This window comes from Sinocyclocheilus grahami, unplaced genomic scaffold, assembly GCF_001515645.1.
Source record: "Sinocyclocheilus grahami isolate Dianchi unplaced genomic scaffold, SAMN03320097.WGS_v1.1 scaffold385.1, whole genome shotgun sequence".
Taxonomy (NCBI): Eukaryota; Metazoa; Chordata; class Actinopteri; order Cypriniformes; family Cyprinidae; genus Sinocyclocheilus; species Sinocyclocheilus grahami.
Genome location: NW_015505564.1, coordinates 576,487 through 587,747, shown reverse-complemented (window position 1 = coordinate 587,747; position 11,261 = coordinate 576,487). Strand labels below are relative to the sequence as shown.

Below are 11,261 nucleotides of genomic sequence, written 5' to 3'. Positions count from 1 at the left end.
CAACATCTCATAATTCTACATGGTCCAGCATAACACAGATGTGTCTGTAGGCTGTCCAGCCACTCTTCCATGAACAAAGCAAGAGTGAATTTCATGTAGAACTTTCTAAAGCCTAAATGCTATAGCAGGGGTGGTGTGTGTGTGTGTGTGTGTTTGTACAGGTCTCAGGGGACAGGAGCATCTTCAGCACTTGTGCACAATACAGCACATTGTCTTGAGGGCTAATGGAGGCAGTGAACAGTGTTCAGATGAGACACTCTTTACACACACTCGGACAAGCACACACACTTGTACTATGCCTGCACTCCATCAATCAGATAACCAATAATACTACAATATATTACAATTCATTTGGTCACACTTTATTTAAAGGTCTATTTTAAGTACTACAGCAATATGAATAAGCAACTAATTGGTCCCTGAAATAATGTTACTGTTAATTTTACAGTCACTGAAGTATTTGAATACCTCCAAGCTTTAGGTCTTTCATTCTCAAGAGGCCTTTAATAATACAGATAGTTTCAGCTGTAAAAGCAGATTGGATGAATTAAGGTGATCAAGAAAGCAACAAGCAGTGATTTTACCACAGAAAGTGGGTGTTCTTAAAGGGTTAGTTCACCCAAAAAATCAAAATTATGTAATTAATTACTCGCCCTCATGTCGTTTCAAACCCGTAAGACATTCGTTCATCTTTGGAACACAAATTAAGATATTTTTTATAAAATAATCTGAGAGCTGTCTGACCCTGCATAGACAGCAACACAACTGAAATGTTCCCAAGTCCAGAAACGTAGCAAGGAGATCTGTAAAATAATCCATGTGACATCAGTGGTTCATCTGCAATTATACAAAGCTACGAGAATACTTTTTGTGCGCAAAAGAAAAATAAATAACAACTTTATTCAACAATTCGTCTCCTCCGCATCATCCTGGTGCCATTTTGGAGAATATCCGCTGGACATAAAACAATGTATGCTGTTCTGTGTCAGCTGTGTCACACGGATAGCATTGCACTGTTTCCGTTCAGATCAAATCACAACAACTGATGTAAGTCTCAAAAACGAAAGGTCACATCTCAGGTTCTCGGGTTAATTTCACTCAAGACATACAGTGGTGTGAAAAAGTGTTGGCCCCCTTCCTGATTTCTTATTTTTTTGCATATTTGTCACACTTTAATGTTTCAGATCATCAAACAAATTTAAATATTAGTCAAAGATAACACAAGTAAACACAACATGCAGTTTTTAAATGAAGGTTTTTATTATTAAGGGAAAATAAAATCCAAAACTACATGGCCCTGTGTGAAGAAGTGTTTGCCCCCCTGTTAAAACTGGTTTATCACACCTGAGTTCAATTTCTCTAGCCACACCCAGGCCTGATTACTGCCACACCTGTTCGCAATCAAGAAATCTCTTAAATAGGACCTGCCTGACAAAGTGAAGTAGACCAAAAGATCCTCAAAAGCTAGACATCATGCCGAGATCCAAAGAAATTCAGAAACAAATGAGAAAGAGAGTGATTGAGATCTATCAGTCTGGAAAAGGTTATAAAGCCATTTCTAAAGCTTTGGGACTCCAGCGAACCACAGTGAGAGCCATTATTCACAAATGGCAAAAACATGGAACAGTGGAGTGGCTGGCCGACCAAAATTACCCCAAGAGCACAGCGATGACTCATCCAAGAGGTCACAATAGACCCCACAACAACATTCCAAATGCAGGCCTCACTTGCCTCAGTTAAGGTCAGTGTTCATGACTCCACCATAAGAAAGAGACTGGGCAAAAATGGTCTGCATGGCAGAGTTCCAAGACAAAAACCACTGCTGAGCAAAAAGAACATAAAGGCTCGTCTCAGTTTTGCCAGAAAACATCTTGATGATCCCCAAGACTTTTGGGAAAATACTCTGTGGACTGACGAGACAAAAGTTGAACTTTTTGGAAGGTAATGGGACACCATTACGTCTGGCGTAAGAGTAACACTGCATTTCAGAAAAAGAACATTCAGGTGTGATAAACCAGTTATTAGGTTTAGGGGCAAACACTTCTTCACACAGGGCCATGTAGTTTTGGATTTTGTTTTCCCTTAATAATAAAAACCTTCATTTAAAAACTGCATGTTGTGTTCCCTTGTGTTATCTTTTACTAATATTTAAATTTGTTTGATGATCTGAAACATTAAAGTGTGACAAACATGCAAAAAAAAAAAGAAATCAGGAAGGGGGCCAACACTTTTTCACACCACTGTACATGGGAAAATAACTTGCAGTACATGGAGTTTAAGATGATGATTTACTTTATTACGGGTTACTTTGTGTGTTTTTTTGCATACGGTGAGCAAAGCAAACAAAGATGCCATATAGCAGTGAAAGAAACACTCACATGCAAACGTCTCACTGTGGTGATTTTGATAAATCACATACTGATGCAAACGAACGAGTGGTGATTAAATTGTAAATTGGTGCAAATTCGACTTAAAAAGTCTGCAAAGTGTAGTATGTGCTCATTCTATGCTCAGTCTGGAGCCCTGTTAAACTGCCAGTAGCGGTGATCTCTTAAACTGCAGTAAATGGAACAACAGAACACAACAGTGTTCTAACAGTAACAGTGCTTTTATATGTTGGTGATCCTGCTAAACTATTCGTGAAACAATTTAATTGTCAATGTACCATATAATGTGCTTTGTTTAAAGCAAGCTTTGAATCTGTTCATGTTAAATGCATCTGAAGTTGTATTCCTTTAATCGTATGCATGGCTTTTTAGAAGTCCCATTAACCCTTCAAAATGAGTGAGTGACCCAGAGTGACGTCCTTTTATACTTCCCTTGCAGGATCTTAACCAGTACCTTGAGGACAAAGTTTACCTTGCTGGGAACTTCTTCACCCTGGCAGACATCCTCATGTATTATGGCATTCACCACATTGTTGTAAGTCCCTCAGCTGTGAACTTCAATCGTTTGAGAGAAGTGATGCAGAGCACCCAATTAAAGCAGTAAGCTGCTTAAAGTACAGGAGAAACCTGACACGGCAGAAAAGATGAGACGTAGTGATGTCATTTCCCAGGACATCAGCCAAGGAAGTTTAAGGAGCCTGAAGGAGCCCATTGAGAAAGGAAGAAAGGGATTAAATGAGAATTAGAAAGAAAGATAATAGAAGATCACATCTCTCCATGTCAGTGTTTGTAATTGACTGACTAAATGACTGACAGAGAGTTGTCATTACCCAGAAGGCATTAGTGTGTCACTCAGTTTAAATCTCCTGAAGATAAGGTCAGTTAGACATACAGTTTCTTATATATAAAATATTCACCCCCTGGTAATTCATATATATATATACAGTGGGTACGGAAAGTATTCAGACCCCCTTAAATTTTTCACTCTTTGTTATATTGCAGCCATTTGCTAAAATCATTTAAGTTAATTTTTTTTCCTCATTAATGTACACACAGCACCCCATATTGACAGAAAAACACAGAATTGTTGACATTTTTGCAGATTTATTAAAAAAGAAAAACTGAAATATCACATGGTCCTAAGTATTCAGACCCTTTGCTCAGTATTTAGTAGAAGCACCCTTTTGATCTAATACAGCCATGAGTCTTTTTGGGAAAGATGCAACACGTTTTTCACACCTGGATTTGGGGATCCTCTGCCATTCCTCCTTGCAGATCCTCTCCAGTTCTGTCAGGTTATATATATACCCCCCCATGTAAAAGTGAATACAAATGCCTAGAAATTGTACTACCATTATTAAACCCAAAATAACATATTTGTATTTACCATTCTTCAGGTGTTTAGTAGATTTCTCCTTTTTTGCTGTATGTTGCACAGTGTTTGGCTTTTGGCAAACATAGTGTTTAGTCTGATGGCCAGAAAGTACTACTTTTGCTTAACTATTTATCCGAGTTGTAGAGCCAGTTGCCAGTAGAGCATCACTGTGACAAATAAAACTTTCCAAGAGTCGATTTTTTTTCCCTCGTCGCCCTATGATGAAACAACCTGTGCAAATTAAAATTGTAACTTTACGCTACATTCACCTGGTATCAGAAACTTTCTACTTCCCACTTGTGAAGTTGTAATTATGAATTTGTCGTGTTCAAGTGCTTTGTTGTCAGAAAGAACTGAAATCATGGTGGATGGCCCATTCATTCTTGCTGGTTTCTTGGGGAAATTTCATTAAAGCCAAAAGGTATAGGAGATATTTAGTCAATATCCAACAGTTTTTGAATAAGAGCGTAGCGTCCCATTCATTGGTAACCATATAAATATTTACTGACATATAAATATTCAGCTGGCTGACGATTCCTAAATTTCGTTTTTTTTTGCTGTGTTCAATAATAGAATATGCATAAATTGGTTATTTATATATGCAAATATTCAGGACTTTATCTTATCAATGTAGATGTTGTGGGAAAAGCGAATAAAAGCAAATATGTTTCTCTCCTCCGCCATGTTTAAAATGTATGCCCTGCTCAACTTGGAAACTTGGATATCAAAATTTTCTTCAAGTTTCTCAGTTGTAAATACAACTTGAGAGGCCATTCATGTCCAATTTCCGAATAGGAAACTCGTATTTACGATAATTTCGATAGCACGTGAAGGCAGAATTAGATCACACCCCCGGAGGTGCTGCTGTTGCACAAAAGAGTGAGATAGTTAGCGCTATAGCACAGAAAACTGTTTTGAAAATCATTATAATGACATAAACTGAAGTGTAAAAACAGAAGAAAAATATTATATAACATTATATAACACTATTCATAAAACTGCAACATTCTTTGTTTCTTTTTCTAACAAGGCAAATAGAATGATAATGCACTCACCAGCAATCTGTGGAACTCCCCATGCTTTTCTCTTTTCTCAAGAATAGGGTGTACCCAATAACACCATCTTTTTATTATCTTTTTTTTCATTTAGTAAAACAAAAACTCTGCTGCTGCTGGTAGAGAAATCCATTTTCTTTGTGCACTTCCAGAATTAAATCACAGAGGGTGCTTCTGTACTTAGTGAGGGTGCTCTAGTCTTAAAGGGTTAGTTCACCCAAAAATTAAAATTAGCCTGTTATTTACTCACCCTCAAGCCATCCTAGGTGTATATGACTTTCTTCTTTCAGATGAATCCAACCAGCGTTATATTAAAAATCTAAGCTCTGTCATTGTAGTGGGTGGGTGTTTCTGTTCAACAGTCCAAAACACATTAAATAAAGTGCGCGCATCTGTAATAAAATGTGCCTCACACAGCTCCGGGGGGCGAATAAAGGCCTCCTGTAGCAAATCCATTTGTTTTTGGAAGAAAAATATCCATATTTCAAATGTAATAAACACTTTTCTATCACTTCCGGTATCTGTCATATGCAGAAGCAGTTCCGGCAGATGACGTAGGACATCGGCATTGTGTGATTAGTGACGAACACGGAGAGAGAACAAAACAAAACGCCGGTCAGGAATTAGAAGTACAAACTGAGGATTTGTAAAGAAAAATGTCAGGGGATTTCGATATAAAGTAAGGAAACTTTGCTTCTTTTGCTTCTGTAAACAAACTCGTGAGATTAGCATATCTCAGAGGCGCGCGAGCGTGACACATACGTCCTACGTCATCCGCCGGAACAGCTTCCACGTATGACAGACTTCCACAAATGTTTGAAATATGGATATTTTTCTTACAAAAACGCATTGGAATCGCTACAGGAGGCCTTTATTCATGCCCCGGGGCAGTGTAAGGCATGTTTTATTATGGATGCGTGCGCTTTATTTAACATCTTTTGGACTGTTAAAGAGAAACACCCACCCACTGCAATAATAACGCTTGGAATAGCCAGGACAATTTGTAATATAACTCCAATTGGATTCATCTGAAAGAAGAAAGTCATATACACCTAGGATGGCTCGAGGGTGAGTAAAACACAGGCTAATTTTCATTTTTGGGTGAACTAACCCTTTAATGCACATTTTGACATATTTTGCCCTGTCCATTGTTATGGTTATCACTATGTTAATCATTGCTATTTAAAGAGGGAATCCCGCAGAAATATGCATATGTCGTTCTTGAAACTTTGCAGCGTGTATTAGGTCTGAACGATTTTGGAAAATAATCTAATTGTGATTGCGATTTGATATGCAATTATTTTTTAAAGCTCTTTTTTTTCTGTATTATTCAACAAAGACAAGCTGTAAATCATTGTATAGTATGACCAACACAATATTAGATAGATTAAACATAAATGTTCTTTTCTGTAAGCCAGGCCTTTATGTTACGATAAAATTAGGTGATGCATGAATTGATATGAATGACATTTTTATTTAACAACTACAATCACAGTAGTATATTGACTGATTTGTTGAACTTCCAACCTTGTAAGCATGTAATAATGATGACACCATAAGGCACTGACAAATAAGCCTGATGTAAACATTAATATGAAAGTCAGTAACAAATCGCACAAGCTAAAGTAGATTGCAGAAATATAAAAACAAATCTGTTGCTTTACCACACTACTTTAGATAATTCAAAGTCACTGTAATAAACAAATGTAAACATGTGGGCTGCACTTTTTAAACACTGTCTTACACTGTCTTTAAACTTTAGACCAGTGGTTCTCAAACTTTTCTGGTCGTGCGCCCCTTTAAACCTATAAAAAAAATCTGCCTCTGCGATTGAAAAATCGCGTTTTTCCATATTGCGATATTATCGCAAATGCAATTAATCGTTCAGCCCTAGCGTGTATGTGTCTGATAAACAGTTAATGTCTGATAAAAGTTTCAGAACTCAGAACCGCGTTTTCAGCGGTGAGACACCTCTGATTGGCCATCGTCTTCAAGAAACCAATAGTTATTAATTTGCTCAATGCTGCACAAACATGTTGTAAATAGAAACCTTTGGTGCTCCACAGAACGCAAACACAAATAGCAACTGGAGTGTTTGCCAAATCTGTTTCATCCATGAAGCTATTATTAAACCTTCAACTGGGTGTGCTCTTGCTTTCATTTGAGAGTGCTTAGAGGGTAGAACTGGGCCTGAATTACCAGTTTGTGTGTGCTATGTGCCAACATTTAAGTCATTCTTCTTCTCACTGGTCAAAAAACGATAGGACGATCAGCTGAGTGGCGAGTTGCGCCACCTCGTGTCCAGGTATGAAATGCATTTTTAGTCATTGCCACCTAGCGTGCAGGCCTGAATTAGCTGAAGGTGATCATTCGTTACTGATTTGCTTCACTTTTTCGCATCATTCTCAGTTTAAAAGGCCATTAAAAGTCTAGTCTTAAGACATTAATTGGCCTATTTTTATTTTTTTTTTTGCATTTTATACTATATAAAATGCTGTATATATTATATTGTAATAGGTCAATAGTATCTTAATTTAGATCAATGCTGTAAAAATAAATTCATTAATTAATAAAGCCCAAGAAGGCAAGTACTTTTTGTCGATATTTTACTGGATGCCTCTAGTGTTACGCACATTTCTTTTTCCCTTTAATGTTCACCGTGTCATGTTTGTCCTTACTTTTCTTAGGTGGAATTGGCTGTACAGGAGAAAGAGCGATATCTGAATATCACCAGGTGGTTTGATCATATCCAGCACTATCCAGGCGTACGACACCATTTACCTCCTGTGGTGGTTTTGAGGAACAGAGTTTACCCAAGTGGTCACTACTGAAAGCCTTGGTAACTAGTTGTTGTTGTCAAATAATCCTGAATTTATGGTCACAATATGCGTCACAACCCTAATGTTAAACCAAACAGTCAGAATACGTAAAGCAGGTCTTTTTTTTGTTTTGTGTGAGCAAGTTCGTGTCCATTAGTAGTGTTATTTTTGTGTGTTTAGAATGAGTGTAGTTTGTGAAAGGTTTATTCAAATTATGTGGATTAGAGTACCTCAGAATCAACAATGAGAATAGTGGCTGTGGTTAAATAAAACTTTTGCTAATGAAAAGGCAGTTAATTTAAATAATAACCTGAATACAAAACAAGTAAATCTATTAATATCTCTTTAACATAAGGTAGTCATTAATTAAGATAACATGAATATCCCTCATTTCAAGCCACATATCGTTCCTCATTTGGCATTTTCTTCTGCCGTTCGCCTCTTTCCTCTAGTCTTGGCGCTGGTGTGGGCAGTACTCTGAGGTTTGATAGGATGTCGTGTTCTTGCTCTGGGGCAGTGGGCAGACTACCAGCTGTAGCTGCACAGACAGCACTGGTGTGTTCTGATATTCATGTGCTTTTCAATCCATCCACAACAAGCGTCATTTTCCCCAAAATCCCCTTCTTTGATAGCTGTGATTTTTTTCCCACAGTTAAAGTATTCAACCGCTTGATCCACTTCTGTTATATAAATCACTGGCTGCGTCAAAGGTTTTCAATATTCAAAATAGTTTTGAATCAGGCATTGTTGAAGATCTGTGCTTGTGTTTTCATGGCACAAAATTAAAGCATTTATATAAAGGGTTCAAGACAAAAAAAAAGCTTTTCCAGTTTCAAGAGACTTGTTCCTGAGAACATAGCAGCTTTATTGATCATAAAAGATTGACTTAAAACATCTTTCGGGAAACCGAGTGCTTCATGCAACGTACAACATGTGGCCAATCTGGTTTGGAGCTGCTCTGTCTGTAGCCTATATGGTGGAAAATCCTCTTCTTATGAAAGGGAGATGTGTTTTTGCACATTTACTTATCTGCTGTGCATATGCTGACGAAAAGATCCCTCTGTTCTTTTTATTATACTTCCTTTCCTGTAAGCCTTCTTTATGAAATGTCTGCTGTTCTCAAGCTCAAGTTTGTGTTCTTTAATGTCAACAGAATGTTGTCCTGTGCCAATAAATGAAAAAGGGAAAACAGAACTATCAGTGTCCTTTTTGTACGAGTCCTCTTTGTGGATATATGACACATCCCATTTTTTTACAGAATTCGAAGAATTTCCATCTGACATTCAGTGTGTTCATAGAGGAACCGCAGCGGAACAAAGCAATGTGTGTTTGTGGGATAGCAAACTGAAGAAGCGACAGAAATATTGCAGTCATCAGAACAGGCCTTGTGACCAGATAATGGAGCTATCCACAGTGAAGTCTCTGTCTGCCTGTTTATTTCTGTCTCTAGATTTAATTGGGCGGCTAATCTAAAAGAGGCTTCCCTCATCAAAATGAAATTTATCGCCTCTTTCACGTCCACAAAAGATGACCAAACCACATGTAGCAGATGTTCCTGAATGGAGGTCTTTAAGGAGATTTTAACTAAAGTTTTCCACATTTTTTAAACATCAGTTCAGGTGTCATGGGGTCACAATTGCTTTAGCCTGAAGTTTAGGAAAATCTAAGATGTTTTAAGCCACAAAAAATCCACAGCAGGAGGTATAGGACACTCCAATTATTTTGGGCGTCTATGCAGAGTTAGAGGTGATTTACTCTTCATGGGTGGACTTCTTTTATTTCAGTCGCGATGTTGCTTGTTCATTGAATTCTGCCAGTTAATTTGCCTTGTAGTTCTAAAGAAGTCAAAGTTCAAGAGGTTTGGGGCACTGGATCTCACATGGCAGCATGCCACAAGGTCAACAAACCACCTATTGCTTTCCCAAAAGGCTGCAGGGACTTCAAGAAGAGCAAGGAGTAGCCAGCTTAGGTCCTCTAGGGTATGCACTCTGACACGATTATGCTTTTCTTTTGATGCAGCAGGATCTTGGTGAAAAGACTTTAAGACTGACAACTGTGCAGCACTTCTGGAAAGTTAAGTGCTCCAAAATAAGAACATGGATTCCTGGTTCTACTAGAACGAAACAGGCTTGCATCATTGACACAGCTACAGACCACAATGGATAGATGTATACAAACTGACTTCGCCAGGTTACGCTTGCATTTTGTTTGCATCATGTCCCCTGAAGTGCCTAAAGTTTTCACCAACTGTTCATTATGTCTCATTAACAAGATAAATAGCTGCATGCCAAGCTAGATGTGAAGCTGGGAAAACACGTGGCGTGCGTTAGCGCAGGGTAAGTGGTTGTGACAGCTCCCGTGTTATCTGCACCCAACAGGAAGTGACAGTTCTACCATGCGCCCATAAAGCAGGCATCTGATTGTCTACTGCAATTACATGACTGAAGCAAAACAGCAAGAGGAAAAAAAAGTTACGTGGTGGTAACGCATTCCACACACAATTAATAGCTTTACTTTAGAATGGCAAGAAGCACATTTAGGTGGAAATGCTCCACTTGAGGCAGTGTAATTGTCAAAAACATTTGTGAGTCTGCAAATTAATATGTTTTAAAGGCAAAAGCGTTTTACAGATGCAGCTATGCATATTATCATGGAATGAGGTATTCTGAGCTAAACACTAACATCAAAGGCCTGTCACTCTTACTTAGTGATTGAAATACGCAATGGTTCAGAAAAGAGAGTCGAGCGTTGCCTTTGCCCTCTTACTTGTGTATAACATGGGTCTTGCAATAAGACAGGAGGATCACAGGTGTGGGTCTGTGCACAGAGTCTTCGAGATGCTCCTTGCTTACTTCATCAATCACAGAGGCCGTCTGATTTTAAAGGTGCTAAAGTACATGTGTGTGACCCCAGGCACCGTGATGGCACCTTAACACTGATACGGATGACAGAATCTTCCAGAAATAGACTCTCTGCTGCACGGAACCCTGTCCCAGCTGCACGAAATGCACTCCTGAGAGGGATATGCGGGCCTTGTGCACCATGTGTGCGTTGAGACTTTTATTTAAGGGGTTATGGATTTGGCTTGAGGGTACCAGAGGTTTCGGAAGTTTGGGGGGAGTTAAAGACATGAAAATATCCTCCTGGATCTCGAGAGATTATGGGCCAAGCTTAGAAGGTGCATAGGCACCTATTATAATTGTTCTTCAGTAAGGGAGTCTAGGGTAGCCCTTACAACTGTATAGTAACTGGTTCTCTGAGATCTGGCATTTGCACTGAGGACTACCATGCTAAATTTGGGATCTGTCTTTGTATGCCCTTCTAATCTGTCTTTCTATGCCTTTCTAAGGTCCTCATCTAGTATACTGTAGCATACTCATGAGCGCAGGGGAGAAGTGGCCCAACCAGGCCCGGTTCTTGACGGCTATTGAAGGGTGGGCTGGCAGATATTCTGGGTTGGCATTTTTAGTCATCATATCATCATATAGTCTAGAAGATATTTATACTGTAGATATTGCTATATTAACTATATTATATCTACACTAAAAAAAAGCTTTCATGGGCAGCCTAGAGTAGGCTATCATGCACTTTAACAGCAAAATAACCTTTTTTTCCTTTATTGAAA

The 11,261-nt window shown here is 38.5% G+C and overlaps 1 protein-coding gene across 1 annotated transcript in view; it reads left to right on the top strand.

The window, feature by feature from the left end:
• The window catches only part of eef1e1 (eukaryotic translation elongation factor 1 epsilon 1), a 14,226-nt gene extending 5,396 nt beyond the window's left edge, over window positions 1–8,830 (top strand). Inside the window, exons 2-3 of the mRNA XM_016231223.1 lie at window positions 2,815–2,922; window positions 7,505–8,830. Of these exons, the coding sequence (XP_016086709.1) occupies window positions 2,815–2,922; window positions 7,505–7,648 (252 nt within the window). The 3' untranslated portion in view covers window positions 7,649–8,830. The remainder of the gene's footprint in view (window positions 1–2,814; window positions 2,923–7,504) is intronic.
• Window positions 8,831–11,261: the final 2,431 nt, after the last annotated feature.